Below are 15024 nucleotides of genomic sequence, written 5' to 3' on the forward strand. Positions count from 1 at the left end.
TCCTGGAGGAAGACAGCAGACTGAGCGACTCCTCTCACAGGTGGCAATCCTAAATCTGCAAGGGCAGCAACAGCATCCTGTACACTGCTCGCTTCTGTCACGTCACATCTCAGACAGTGAAGACGTCATCCTGCACGAATGTCCTCAAGCTGCGATTGGAAAACGCGGAAATCCTCAGGGTCAACCTCCCGCCTCGAGAGCGTGACGAGATGGGCTGCTCCGCGACGGGCCATGAGCACCAAAAGCCGCCTGCCCAGGTCGCCCATGCCGCCCGCGACGACGTAAGTCGCATTTGAATCAGCCCAGCTGTCATCAACTCGGGGCGGTACAGCCACACGTATGAGCGAATTGCTCCGGGTGTAGAGAGCGACCTTGGTATCAACCCCACGTCTGAGCAGGCGAAGAGCTTCTGAAGTTTGGGTAACATCATAGATGGCTAGATCAAGTCCACGGACAAGCATCGGCAATTCTTCGATGGCTGTTGCCGCGTGTGTTACCACTCCGGCGATTTGGTCGGGGTGTTCGTACAGAACATCTGGGAAGTGACACAGGTGTACAGCCGTATTCCTTGGCAGCCTGGCGCCCGTCAAGGTGGTTCCGACACTGGAGTTCGAGAATTGTTCCGGGAATATCACCAAATGTCCAAAGGCTTTCAGCCAGGTCCACGCAAGCCTTGGAACACCGTGTTGGCTCGTCCCAGTGTGGATGATGGCGTCCAAGTGAAGAGTTCCCTTTTTCTCAAGGTGCAGCAGCGACTTACGGCGGCCTATTACATTTCCGGGGAGGATGCCCAGCTGCTCCGTTATGGTTATCGCCTCTTGAGCGTCGGCTGCCGTGGCTGCGATATTTGCACCAAGGGAGCGTGCAACAGCCACTGTCGCTCGTCCGAGATGGCTGAGAGCACCGTGAATCAGAACCGTACCGCACTTACTTTGCAGATGGCAAAGATGACGAAGAGCGTAAGTCGCGGCCTCCACGGGGAGAAACAAATCAGCGACAACGCTGGGCTGATCAACGAGGCCATCTGGTCGTTTACAAGCGTACGAGGCCGGAACACGTAAACTGTTTGCTCCGGCACACCCATCTGGTGAGATTGCAACTACTGCATCTCCTGTGGCGAGCCTAGCGATGCACTTCCCAACTCTACGAACTATTCCAGCATAGTTTCCCACAGGGGATGCCTGCGGACTGCTCTCGCTCGCCTTGGATAGCACGAAGGCCTGTGTTTCGATTTCGATCTCATGGCCAGCTAGGTCGGTCCCTTGTTGGTGGTGTTCGGTAAAGAGCACATGGTTCCCGTTGCCTTGCGAGCTGTCGTCGATTCGGAGGGAAACAGGCCGTGCCGTATCTGTAAAGCGACGTTCTTCAACACCCATGTGCTGGATCCGGCCACGCGTTGGGGAACTGATAGCTTTGTTAAGGCGGCTACTGTGACGCAAACGAGGGATTAAAACCGCGGCGTGCTGGTCCATGCGGTACTCTCTCTCGCTCGTGATGTGATGTCCCAGCTCGATCCGCGACCCGGGACAGCCAGTGAAGGATCATCTCAGCCAGCCTCGAATGCTCAAGCGCTTCTTGGGCGACATGGGCTGTGATGAGACGCAAATCGCCATTTTCTGCGTTCGCTGTACGGCCAACACCAGTGATCTAGTACATCGAAGGCGGATTATCCAAGCTCACCCATAGAATCTCGTGCTTCTCTCGAAGCAAACAAATGGAGTCTTCAAAGCAGTCTGGGTCTGAAAGAATCGGAAATGGCAGGTCGTCGACGATCACGGTGCACGTACCAACTCCAGATTCAGACTCAGCCGAGAATTGGCTCATAGTTTCACGGGTGACGCGGACTCCGTTTGCAGACAATCGGCCCTGAAGTTGGATTATCCAACAGGGCGCTTCCTCAATCGCCGAGTGGGTGACGAGTCTGACGTTAGACTGCGCAGTGCCTGTGTTGAGATCTCGTACAACAACCACAAAAGCATCGAGGGCCGCATCCTTGAAAGATAGCTGGATCTCGAAATCACGACAGGTTTGCCGGAGTCTGGTATGCCATGCCTCATCAAAATCCGTTTCCGACTTTAGCACGAGAACCAGCAGCCCGGTGTTCCGAAGTAGAGTAGGCGTGTGGGCGATGGATCGGGGATCCGAAGCCAGGACGACGTCGTATGCGTGGGGTGTGAAGCCTTGAGCCTCAAGGCTTCCCTGTTCGTCCAGAACTTGAAAGCGAAGCGACCTTCCATCGGCATTCTTGCGGGCTTCTTCGACGAACGTTGGTGAAGTATCAGTGAGATCGTATGTCTCTATTGTGCCATAACCCTAACAGATGCCATAAACACCGAAGCCAAATCTCCATGACCAGCATCAAGCTCGATGACAGATAAGTGTGCGTATTTCCAGCTTAATATGGCTACCAGGTCAGATATGCTCGGCTTCGTGGGGAGGTCGCCGATGCGAAGGAAATCGAGGTCGGGCTTCCAGGATAGCTCGTAGCAAGTGCCTTGTGCATCAGCCGCGCTGTCAGCTTCCCGGATGTGCTCGCCTAGACTGCGGGATTCGATTTCAGATGCGTGCATGATCGAATGCCCGTACCCATCTGTCACGACCATTTCAATACTGGTAGTCCTGAAGTGGCTAGACGTGACTTCAGCCGACACATCGAGTTCTGAGCCCGGGTCCTTGAGCGCAGGTACCTGGGTGGACATCAAAATTTCCCCGATGTGCACAGGCATCACGGAACCAGCGCCATGAATATGGCGTATCATCGGAACCCCTACGTGGAACATGCTGTCAAAGGTCGATGGGTGCAAGATATGCCGTGCCTGATGTTGCGCCGGCATGATTGCCGCAATATCGGGGACTCGGATTACCGCCGCCGTCCTTGTTCCATCAGCCGCCATGCTAAGAGAACGGATGCCTCGGAATGTAGGCCCGTATGTGTTGCCACTCGCGGCAAGATCGGTGTATAGTTTTGCGGGATCCATAACCGTGCCATTTGTTGAGCACTGCTGAATGACGGCGGATTCACCTGCTTCAAGTTCTCCTACTTGACTCAAAATGCCTTCGACGTATCCAGTACAGTGCTCATGCCATTCGTCTTCGAAAAAGGCCATGACGCGGAATGAGAACTCCAAAAGAGGTGCCGCTGATTGGTGTTCAAGGCTTAATTGCAGTTCAACACGCTGTGGTGGTTCTGGAACGACAAGCGCCCTCAGGAACGCAATATCGCGGAAGGCCAATGCCTTGAGTATTCGTGGAGACTTCTGCTCGGCTGCAAGCTGAAACACCGCCTCGGACGCCATGCAGACATAGCCAGCCCCCGGGAAAATCGTTAAATTGTCAATAACATGATCCGCAAGCCACGGCAACGTAGTAAGGCCTACCACATGTCGCCAGCGAGGCTGGCTCGACTCGATCATCCGCACACCGAGCAGGTCGTGATAAGCTTCCTTGCGCATTCGATACTCCCGATTTAGGCGTGATTCGTGCCAGTGCTTCACTGATCGGTCCCAGCTGTAGGTAGGCAGATCCGGTTCCACGATAGCCGTGTCGGCTCCAGAAGTCAGTGCCAACACCTCCCTGAAGTTAACCGTGACCCCACGCTCAAAGAGGCGGCCGGCGAGCTCCAATACACTTGAGACGGCGTTGAGCCCGCGCCGCAGCACTGACAAATATTCATACTCAAGCTTCGGGACTTGAGTGTCAGCAAGACATTGGCGAACGGGCCCGGCCAATGCCGGATGTGGACCAATTTCAACGAAGAGAGTATGGCCCCCAACAAGACTCGAATGTGTTCGCATGGCAGTCTGGACTGCATCAGAGAATCTGACTGGAGACACAAGGTTTTCGACCCAGTATGACGGACCAAGGTGAGAAGACAAGACCTGGCCCGTGACCGAAGAAAACATCGAGACATCGCTGTGGTCCTCTTCTTTTCTCCTTGTTCTGGCAGATGCCTTGGTCAAGTCCAGCTCGCCCAACCTCACTCTGTAGTCAGCAGCTACAGCTTTCATATGGTGTCTGCGGTATGCCGTGCCTACAAGCAACTTGCGACAGAAAATGCCGTCTCCACGGGCCTTGACGCGCTCAAGTACCTCGTCAACCGCGGCAGCATCGCCGGACACAGTCACGCTGTTTGGACTGTTCACGCAAGCGACGACCGCATGGCCACGAGAAAGATCATTGATTAAGGGGACTGTGTCATGCTCACCCAGCCCTAGGGACAGCATCGCACCTGGAGGCAGACCTCGAGCCTTGGACGTAGCCGCCATGAATCCCCTATGGAATGAGACGCAGAGCGCAGTGCGGTGAGAGAGGCGTCCAGCGGCGAACGCCGCAGCTCGTGCTCTCGGTGTGACCTATACTTCCCTTGTTGGAACCCACAAAGAGGGGCAGAGAACGATCGGGGCCCCCAAAGACCTCATCTATAGCCGCTAGCTCCTCGCTATCTCCAGCGACAGTTCCGGTGCCGTGAGCTTCCACATACAGGACGTCCTGTGGCCGCAGGCGAGCACGGGCATACGTTTCACGTATGAGGTCGGCTTGGGCGGAGCGGTTAGGATGAGTGATGCCGGAGGCGGTGTGGCCGTCCTGGTTCATGCCTGTGTTGATGATTATGGAGCGGACAGGGTCACGGCCTCGCACGGCATCGCACAAGCGTTTCAACACCACAACGGCGAAACCCTTCGCCACGGCCATACCCATCACCCCGAGCGTCGAAAGGGTAGCAACGGCCGCTGGAGCTAACCATATGCTGGTTGTTCATTCCAATGTATTGGTCCGGCATCAGTTGCAAGTTGGCGGACGCTACCAGCGCTGCGTCCGTCTCCCCATTCCATAGGCTCCGGCATGCGTGGTGCAGGGCGACCAGGCCGCCTGAGCACCCTGTGTCGAGAGTTACAGACGGACCTCGCAAATCGAAGACGTGGGATATACGGTTGGCAAGGATAGCAGTACCGGTGCCAACGCTCTGGTAAACTGGCAGATCGAGTACGTCCTGAGCAAGATTGCGCTCATAATCCATACCGAAGATTGCAGCGTACACAGCTGTTCGGGAGCCACCAATCGCTTCACGACTCAGTCCCGCGCTCCCGAGCGCCTCGTACGCCAACTCCAGCAAGATCCGTTGCTGCGGGTCCATAGCGGCGGCTTGTTGTCCTGACAAGTGGAAGAATGCATGGTCAAAATCACGAATATCCCCGTCGATGAAGTGGCCGCCCCGGTGGTTGTTCGTACCGTTGGGATCGTCGGCATTGGGATGGTGAAAGGCTGCCGCGTTGAAGCGACTGGCCGGAACCGGGGACCACGCTTCACCTCCATCGGCAAGAAGTTCCCAGAGAGAATTGAGGTCATTTGCTCCCCCCGGCAGCCGGCAGGAAATCCTCACGATGGCCACTGGTTCAGCCATAATCTTCACAGAACTTTCAGATGAGTGAGACCGAGATCAAAGGAAGGCGAAGATGACAAACCCTGCCTAGATTGGAGAAAATTTCCGTTGTAATAAAAGATAAATTGCAGACCAGGACATTGAAGATTTTTGGTCTATGGGTGCTGAGCCCATCAATGACTCCAGCTTTCTAGTTCCTCTTCTAACACTGTCACAATTATCGCTTGACTACTCGTGAATGAGCCGCTTACCCCTCCAGATCAACAACATCCGGGCCTGTAAATCCGCAGGTTCCAGCTTCCAGCTTCCATTGATCATGTGGTTGGCAAACAACTGCAACCATTGTGACACCCCAAGACGTGCAGCTCGACACACTGAGTGTAGTACCTCAATATACACAAAGTATACATCTGCACCCTTGAACTCTGCCGATATCTAGCTGCAGGAGTGCAGATGCTGTTGGTGTCGTTTCGCTTGTGGTCTCTCGACTTTGTTGGAATGCTCTGGAATAGTTTGATTATTAATGCGGGATGTCTCTTTTTCCTAGCATTTGCCACTGTATTCTAGATCGTCTATATTAAGGGGGCTGAGCGCTCACCCAGACTAGACCAGAGCACTTGAATACCAAGCGATTATTCTAACAGACTTTGCCACTAATGTAACCTGCCTCTTCAGATACAGGGCAGCTTTATTTTGGGGTCTTTACAGACCGGTGTCTCAGACCGGTGTCTTCTCGGTATGCAAGTGATCATTAAGCGCCAAGACGGCACAATCAAACATCTGCGCCCTGGAGCCTTGCCGATGTCTAGGTGCAGGATTGTAGACGCCGTTGGCCCTTAACTTGGTCACCAACACAACCCGCCTCTTCCACTACAGAGCAGCTTTATTTGGGGCCCTCGAGTCCAACATCTGGGCTAGTACCGAAACAGTACAGGCCGGTGTCCCCTCGGTATGCAAGTGATCGTCAAGCGCTGAGGCGCACAGCGGCAGTCATCTCTCTTTAAAGGCAACAAATTTCCGGCCCACTGGAATTCTGATTGCTTTTCAAAGTCAAATTTGCGGACGAAGAGCCGTCCATCTCGTCAGTCACCCGCATATTGGCAGCTTGCTTACCGGCCCTCTTTCATTGGACCTTTCACTTAACGTGCCCCTCTATTGTTCACCCATCGCCGCAAGTCTGGTACCATGTCAAGCCAAGCGCACCTTTCACCCGAACATACAGGATACCGCCTCGAGGTATTTGTTGGCGTATTCACTCCTTTGTGTGTTGTTGCTGTTGCCTTGCGATTTTATGCCCGAAGCCTTGCCGCCAGCAAATATGACATGGGCGACTGGCTCATTGGTGCCGCTTTGGTAGGGCAGATTGTAGCCGCAGCCCTCGGCATCGGCTCGTGCTCTAATATCACCTGTCTCTAAATGCCCCCAATTCAACCCTTATTTGGTGGATCCTTCCTCAATTGTCGTGATTCAGGGAAGGTCCCAACTTTGTACAAAGTCTGGCTGACGGATATGTATGGTAATATAGGCGCTGTCAAACAAGCCGGAGTGGGTTACCATGCCGCATATCTGGAGGCAACAGATCCGGAGAAAGTCACAGCGTTCCTGAAATACCTCGTCGCAATATCAACTTGGTATGCCACCACCGAAGGCTTGGCCAAGTTGGCCATCTGTCTCCCATATAAACACATCTTCCCACAGCGATGGATAAGAATCAGTATCAACATCACAATCGCCGTGCTCAAAGATAGCATAACAGCCGGGCGACATTTGGAGCCGAGTACAACTTTGAGAGATCATCAAATGGTCATGTAGATCCCGCTCATATTATAGGCAGAAGATCGTCTGCTCTTGGAGGGTCACTGAGACATGCCTTGCTGTCGTTACAGGCCGCACTGGCAGCGAAGCGTTGCTGCGGGTTTCCACAGCGTTTGAATTCCGATAGGCCACCCAGCAGGCGGCTACAATTTCAGGTGGTTTTGTGAGGCTGGATCTTGCAGCTCGGGCAAAGCAGACAATGTCCCCTGCGAATCAAACCACTGTTGTTACTGTGTTGGTGGCATTTCTGCTGCGGGCAGAGCCGCCGGCGGTCATGAGTTAAAGGCTGCAGGTCTAGACTGAACTACTGCAGGCAACCGTTGCCCTGATTCATCCCACATCCCAAGGTACTTTGGTGTACAAGAGTACTGTGCAGTGTGTACATGTCTTCCAATCACCGGAATGAAGTCTGGTTGGCTGTGGACTTGTGGTCAGCCCCGCCAAGGTGCGGGATAAATGGCCCCCGAAACATATGAGACATCATGTCAGAATACACAGTCAATAAAACTCAGCCTGGACAGCCCAGGGACCTTCTTTTATCTGACAACAAACGCCATCCTCACCTTGCCAAATCAATCAGTAGCACAAGCCTTCGCCATTTTCATTGCCATTACAATCATGTCTGTCGAGAAAAAACATGAAGACGTTGCGCAGTGGCAGGATGCCCTGATATCTCACGTTGTCGACCGCCTGGCGCATGGGAGAAGGTCAGCTGAGTATGGCGAGTGGGTGATGGGTTCCATCGTGGTGTCTATCACGTACTTGCAACTCGTCAATGTCATCGATGGCCTAGCCTGGTGGCTCTTGGATCAGTTGGGTCCTGGTTCCCATTAACACCCAGAAGTCCTGACCTATGTTGGTCCAAATGATGTGCGCTACTCGGCGATGGTCCTGGCCGCAATCAAAGCCGGCTACGTGGTGGGTCTTTTCTATTTCCCTTTCCTGACCCATTGGCTTTACCACCTATGAGCCAATCTCATAGTTCCATCTGCCTCTGCCTCTGCCTCTGCCTCTCGCCGAACCTTGGTCGTTGATACTTTGTCAGATCTTTGTAACTTCACCCCGGAACAGTGCGGCTGCACATCAAGCTTTATTTGCGCACCTCCAATGCCGGACATTCATCACAACAGATCCAATCCCACCACCCGCTCTCGCTGTCATTGACGCCGTCAAGCCGGCACGACACCTTACGGTGCCCTCGGTGGAGGAGCTCCTCACTAGTCGCTGAGATCGCTCAGGTAAGTCAACTTCTGACACTTTGGTCACTTGGCTATGCCACATCTGATCAGATTTCATCACTGCAGAGCCCTGAGCTACTTGATTTCTGTGCGGAAAACCTCGAGACCATCCTTTACATCGGCGGTGACTTGCCTCAGGATCTCGGTGACCGTATCGCAGCAAAGATGTATCTGCGCTGCCTATGGGGTGCCACCGAGACTGGCATCGTTCCGCAATTACTTCCGGAGGAGCTGCTCCCATCATCGGAGTCTTCCCGGACTCTGTGGCGGTACATCAGATTCCACCCGTGTATCGGATCCCACTTCCACGAGGTTTCAGAAGGTGATTACGAACTCGTGATTCGTCGTGAAGAGGCGCTTGCCAACATGCAGCCATGCTTCACAGTGCCCGGGCTTAACCTTGATGAGGAGTACCGCACCAAAGATCTATTTGAACGGCATCCTACAATTCCGGATTTGTGGCGCTGGCGTGCTCGTGCTGATGATATCATTACTTTCCTTAACGGCGAGAAAACCAATCCCATATCCATGGAGCACCACATCATGGCCAGCAACCCGGAACTGAGTGGTGTTCTCGTAATTGGTGCGCAGCGGTTTCAAGCCGCTCTTCTACTCGAGCCGGCCTCAGATGAGTCACTGTCTACGTCAGGTCAAGCTGCTCTGATCGAGCGTGTGTGACCGAGTGTCGAGGAGGCCAATCGCAGTGCCCCTGCGCACGCACGTGTGGAGAAGTTCTTTATCCTCGTTGTCCCTTCCGATCGTCGTCTCATTCGCGCGGGCAAGGGCACTTTCATGCGAGGGGCTTCCATCAGTCAGTATAGTGAAGAGATCGAAAAGCTCTATGAACGAGCAGAAGCAATCCCTCACCATCTTGAGAGCGAGACTGTTGGCATGGTGGTATCTCCAATGGGGCTCGACGGGGTCACTCGTCTGATTCGACAAGAAGTACACACCATAATGGGTTGGTCTAACCTTGGCGACACCGAAGGCCTCCTTGACCGCGGTATGGACTCACTGCAAGCCCTTCAACTCACGCGAGCGCTGCGGAGGAGTTTTCACCGACCCGATGTTGCGCTGTCGACTGTGTATCAGAATCCCACGGTCTCCCAGCTCGCGGCCATTATCCAAGGGCAGACTCATCAGGAGCAGGACAAAGAGGTCATGAAAAATCTACTCGAAACCTACAAGGGGCGTATTCAACAAATTGCTGTCTCGAAAAATACTGTTGCCCTCACCAAAAACGCTCCCAAGCGAACTAATGTCATGGTGACTGGCACCACTGGGACTGTCGGCACCCACCTCTTGAGGGCCCTCCTTGACAACGACTCGATCGGTCATATTTTCTGCTTAAACCGCCGTGAAGATGGGGGGCGTGCTGGTCAGTTCGAAAGCTTCGCTGCGGCTGGTTTCGATCTGACCCAGCTGGGCGACAATAATCGCGTCACCTTTCTCAAGGTCGATCTGCAAGCGCCGTCCCTTGGCCTTGAAGGTCCCGTACGTGATGATTTGTGCTCAAAAGTTGATCTCATCATTCACTCCGCGTGGCCCGTTAACTTCAACTTCGCCCTACTTGCTTTCCGCCCTCACCTCGCGGGATTGGTGAACTTGCTAGCCCTCGCTGCAGCCACCGTCACGTCGCGGGACGGCCAACCGTGCCGTTTCTTATTCATTTCGTCCATTGCCGCGGTAGCAGGATATCAGTCCGGCTCGATACCCGAGAAGGTGCTCACAGATTTCGATATGTCGGCACCATTGGGTTATGGTCAATCCAAGCTTCTAGCCGAGCTACTCATGGATGCCGCAGCTCAGAAATTTGGCGAATCCGTGTTGACAACCATCGTTCGTGTGGGCCAGGTCGCCGGCGCCGTGCGAAGCCAGGGCCTGTGGAATAGCCACGAGTGGTTCCCTAGCATGGTGCTGAGCGCGCTACACTTCGGCCAGGTCCCAGGCAGCCTGGGTCCGTACTATGATAATGTTGATTTCTTGCCTGTTGACATGCTTGGAAGCATTCTGATTGAGATAGCTACCGCCACGCAAGCAAAAGAGGCGGGGGAAAGGCGCTCAGGTGCTCTGGTCTACAACTTGCGCAATCCGCATCCTGCTCCCTGGCGTGAGTTGCTCACTGCGGTCACCAACACATCAGGAAGGCAGCTCAAAGCAGTTCCACCAGCGGCCTGGCTGGGCACCCTACGCGCGAGTATTCAGGAGCTGGAGAACAACGATTACCTGATGGCCAGAAACCCAGCAGTGAAGCTGAGCGACTTTTTCGAGAAGCTATGGGCGGCTGACACGGGTTCTTCTGGTAGCGCACCACAGCACCCCATGAGGATCGAGCAAGCTCTTGAAGCCAGCCCGACGCTTCGCAGTCTGAGCCCAGTCAGGCTTGAATGGATGCAGAAGTGGGTTCAGGAATGGAGTGCTCTCCCAAAGAACAGTCAGAATCCACATGTCTAAGGACGCCGAGGATGCATCTATCAAAGTACTCATCGGGACAGCAGAATAGCAATAATTAGGAATTTCCAAGCAGCTGGAGCCACACGGCTGATAAATTGACTGGAATCTTGCCAATGCTTCATTCCTACTTAGGTATGACATGTTCAGTGGATCAGAATTATAAAACAGCAATAACTTCATTCACCAATGAATCGTCACTGCTGTGGCCCAAATAGCACGGTCTCAACATGTTGTTGCATTGCCCGCGCAATGTTTGAAGAACATTCAACTTCCTCATCGTAAGCTTAAACGTCACTCTATCTTGCTGGTCTCGCATGACGTGAATCAGGCTGTGGCCGGATGACCCGCTCGTGCAACACTGTTGTGCCTTTTCTGGAGACACTGTAAATTATCCCGTGCATTCGTTGTGCCGTCCCCTCAATACGTCTCTACCTTCGTATTGCCACAAAGAGCGCTTACGCGACCTGTGCATGAAACATCGCCTTGTGGAACAAGGCACAACATCCTTTTTTGGGGGCCATACAGAGGTATTCCCCCGAGATAAGGGAGCACCGGTCTGGGGGGCGAAAACTCGGCCGCAGATGATGCGATGCAGCCTTCCTCAATCACACGACCTATCTGCACTCAAGGGGCTTTACAAAATGCAAGTACGCGGCAAAGCCCCCTCACAGGGCCCATGCTAACTGATGAACCTTGAAACTACCGTTCCGAGTGCAACATCTGAGCGTCTATAGATAGACACAGATGGCGGGTATTGTCGAATAAAAGACGCAGGGTCGAGTACGCACATGCATTGATGCCTGCTGGAGATCGGACCAATGTGGTGACGACCGGCATTAATAAGTGAAATGCCCCAAAGACAGTTTGTATTCACGCAAGGGCACACTAGTAAAGGCTGGAGAAAGTCCTAACAAGTCAAATTATGTCCGTCATTGTATACGAGGCTCAGCTCCGTGCCTTTCTTATCAATTTTGGCATACGATGCTCGTGTCCGCAAGCACAATCTTGTTCACATGGCTGGTCACAATCATGCCTGTAGTACAGACCTCTGATGCTGCGGATCAAGGAGCATGTCGTTCCCTACCAGGTGACACAGCATGGCCCAATCAGATTATGTGGGATCAGTTGAACCAGACAGTTGAGGGAAATCTCCTCAGGGGCATTCCTCCAGGGCAGGCCTGCCACATACCTCATGTGGATTCTGGAAAGTGCTCCCAAATTCAGGAACAATGGTTGCTCTTGACACCATACTAGTAAGTCAACACTAAGTCTGAATTGCCAATACCTATTCGCACAACTAATCTTTAGCCAGCGAGGTCGACCCGGTAAATGTGATGTCTCCCTACTGGATGAATAACTCATGCAGCCCTTTCCTTCCAGCAAACGGGTCGTGCACCTTGGGCAACCTGGCTTCGTACGCTATCGACGTACGCAATGCGGACCAAGTAATTGCCGGTGTACGCTTCGCCAAAGAGAAAAACATCCGGCTTACTATCAAGAGCACCGGGCACGACTTCTGTGGAAATATAGGTGTGTGTAATTGTGCCGGCGTCGCTTTTGTTCAACAGTTATGAGCCCGGTTCGCACAAAACCTCCTGACGCTAGCCTTTTCCATCACAGATTTTCGCCGCCAAGCGCTGGAGACAGCCCCTAAATAGTGAAAGGTCTTGGGTTCGATTCCCTGCCGCGTATAATGCTCTGCGCGTAATGGAAACAGCTACTATTTTAGGGAGAGCTGTAGGTTCGATTCCTACACTTTGACAAGGTTCCCCTTAGTCAAACTGGGGGGTGTGTGGAAATATAGGTGTGTGTAATTGTGCCGCATTAGCGGCGTCGCTTTTGTTCAAACAACTTCCTCGGGAGATCTGCCGGCGCAGGATCCTTGGCATTATGGACGCACAATCTCAAAGACATCACCTTTACCAACTATGAAAGCTCATGGTACATTGGCCCCGCCGTTCGCGTCGGTGCTGGCGTTGAGTATGGTGACTTATACCCTGTAGCTAGCGCGAGAGGCTACCGCGTCGTCGGCGGCTCTTGTCCGACCGTCGGCTTGGCAGGTGGCTTCACCCAAGGCGGTGGCCACGGGCCCCTCGGAGGCGCGTACGGCCTGGCCGCGGATCAGGTCCTGGAGTGGGAGGTAGTGACTGCCGCCGGGGACTATCTGACCGCCTCATCCACCCAGAACGCGGAGCTTTTCTGGGCTCTGAGTGGAGGCGGAGCCGGCAACTTCGCCGTTGTTCTATCTGTAGCGGTTCGCGCCTACGCAGACGGGCCCGTGGCTGGCGCAGGCTTCGTCTTGGCCAATTCGGGCAACAGCACGGCTTTCTGGTCCGCGGTCACCTCATGGCTGCAGCAGCTCCTTGCACTTGACAACATCAGGGGTTTGACGACTGTTTGGACGCTTACTCCGGAGCTTCTCGCGCTGGAATTCGCAGCGTTGACGGATGCAAAGACCACATGCGACCTAGATAAAGCCCTTGCGCCATTCTTGGACCATGTAGCCGAGCTGGACGTTGCGCTTGTGAGCAACTACACGGCCAAGGTGCACGCAAGCTTCGCCGAGCATTATAAATACTGGGCCACACAGACCTACACGAGCAACATCTCGCTCGGTGGCCGACTCATTCCACGCTCGACGGTAGAAGACGTTGCAGATTCCCTTCCCAGGCTCGTCGCAGCGCTTCGAAACATCAGTGACGGCGGAGCAAAATTTCTAGCCGTTGCGGCAAATGTCAACCGCAGCAACTCAGTATCTAACGCCATGTTGCCGTCTTGGCGTGACGCGCTTTTCACTCTGAGTTTCGCAAGGTCGCTGGCAGAGGATGCTGACTGGGATGCCATCAGTGCGAATCAAAAACAGCTGAACGAGTGGCAGAGAGAGCTACGTGAGATCACACCGGGAGGAGGAACTTACATGAACGAGGCTACTTGGGACAACGTGAACTGGAAAGAGGACTACTTCGGCGCGAATTATGATGCCTTGTTGAGGGCCAAAGAGAAATACGATCTGCATGGTCTGTTTTGGGCAAATGTGGCCGTTGGCAATGACAAGTATTGGAAGACCACCAGAGATGGGAGATTATGCCGTGTCTAAATACCAAGATTGAAAGTTAGCAGATTTTAACCCATTTGTTGCAACTTACAAGCCATAATCATTTTTTTCTTAGCCACAAGCTACAGACAATTGTGTTTAAAGCCTACTGTTATCAACATTGTATTTTTTTAACGCTGGGTGTTTAAGCGTTTTTACTATATGAAGGGACTGGATGCATATTGCTTAAGAAGCATATATATATATATATAGATTGAAAACGAGACCACTTACAAGCCATAACTCACTTGGTTATTTACTGCTGATATGAAGTATTCCATATGCTAGACTTAAGTACCTAGGTAGATAAGGTGGAACAATGGTCCGTTTTAATAGCGCTTAAAGCATAATTTCTGAAAACACCCTGTCCTCGTTACATCTTCAAATCAAGGCAAAGAGGTGTCTATAGCAATCAGGCGTCTGTTAGTACTCTACAGGCCTGGCAGTCGTTCTTCATACCGACCTTCATACATTTCCTAGCTTACAGGATGCTCAGCTAGAGGTTGGGCGTAAGATACAAGCCACCTGTTGCAATGGCCTAGTAGCAATGCAAAGGTACTTTTTCTACATGTTGACCTGCTTTTACGTGCAATGTTATTTAGCATTTCCAGTATTAAATCCAAAGTCGTCACTACTACTAGCCATATACGGGCGTTACAGATAGGCTACAAGGATACTAGGCATAGGATAACTAGAATACTTAATTTATACATTTCTTATATCTGGTTGACCAAGAGGGATCCACATAGGAGCTCCAACACGCAAGGTGGACCAAGTTATAGTACAGTGTATCTGGAGCTGCTAGAAAGGCAAAGTAGATCCAGGTGCCTAGACGCCTTAATCGCAGAAGGATGGTCCTAAGCCCAGGAATAATTTAGCCCCTGTGTTGCAACATACAGCCAGTGAGAAGACCGGGAGTGAGGGTTGACAGCGAGAACCTGAACTATTAGTTACTGTATTAGGAAGTGGATATCATAGATGATCCTTTCACAGACCTGTTTTCCGTGAACGGGTCCCCGGAAGACCCTCAGCATCACCAACAA

At 52.8% G+C, this 15024-nt stretch overlaps 3 protein-coding genes across 3 annotated transcripts; 1 reads left to right on the plus strand and 2 right to left on the minus strand.

Annotated features, from left to right (window-relative positions):
- Positions 1-125: 125 nt before the first annotated feature.
- Positions 126-1376, minus strand: INS49_002484 (uncharacterized protein; the record flags this gene model as incomplete). Its single annotated transcript, XM_043163294.1, has 2 exons — positions 126-874; positions 932-1376. 2 exons carry the CDS (start codon positions 1374-1376, stop codon positions 126-128), a joined length of 1194 nt encoding a protein of 397 aa, XP_043031800.1.
- Positions 1377-1647: 271 nt separating this feature from the next.
- On the minus strand, positions 1648-5401 carry INS49_002485 (uncharacterized protein; the record flags this gene model as incomplete). Its single annotated transcript, XM_043163295.1, has 4 exons — positions 1648-2313; positions 2409-4352; positions 4414-4677; positions 4742-5401. The coding sequence occupies 4 exons, from the start codon at positions 5399-5401 to the stop codon at positions 1648-1650; spliced, it is 3534 nt and encodes a 1177-aa protein (XP_043031801.1).
- Positions 5402-7813: 2412 nt separating this feature from the next.
- INS49_002486 (uncharacterized protein) lies at positions 7814-13984 on the plus strand (the record flags this gene model as incomplete). The annotated part of the gene is made up of 6 exons (XM_043163296.1): positions 7814-8012; positions 8417-8433; positions 8485-9077; positions 9138-10735; positions 12268-12417; positions 12891-13984. The coding sequence occupies 6 exons, from the start codon at positions 7814-7816 to the stop codon at positions 13982-13984; spliced, it is 3651 nt and encodes a 1216-aa protein (XP_043031802.1).
- Positions 13985-15024: the final 1040 nt, after the last annotated feature.

Source organism: Diaporthe citri (assembly GCF_014595645.1).
Source record: "Diaporthe citri strain NFHF-8-4 chromosome Unknown scaffold_1, whole genome shotgun sequence".
In the NCBI taxonomy this organism is placed as follows: Eukaryota; Fungi; Ascomycota; class Sordariomycetes; order Diaporthales; family Diaporthaceae; genus Diaporthe; species Diaporthe citri.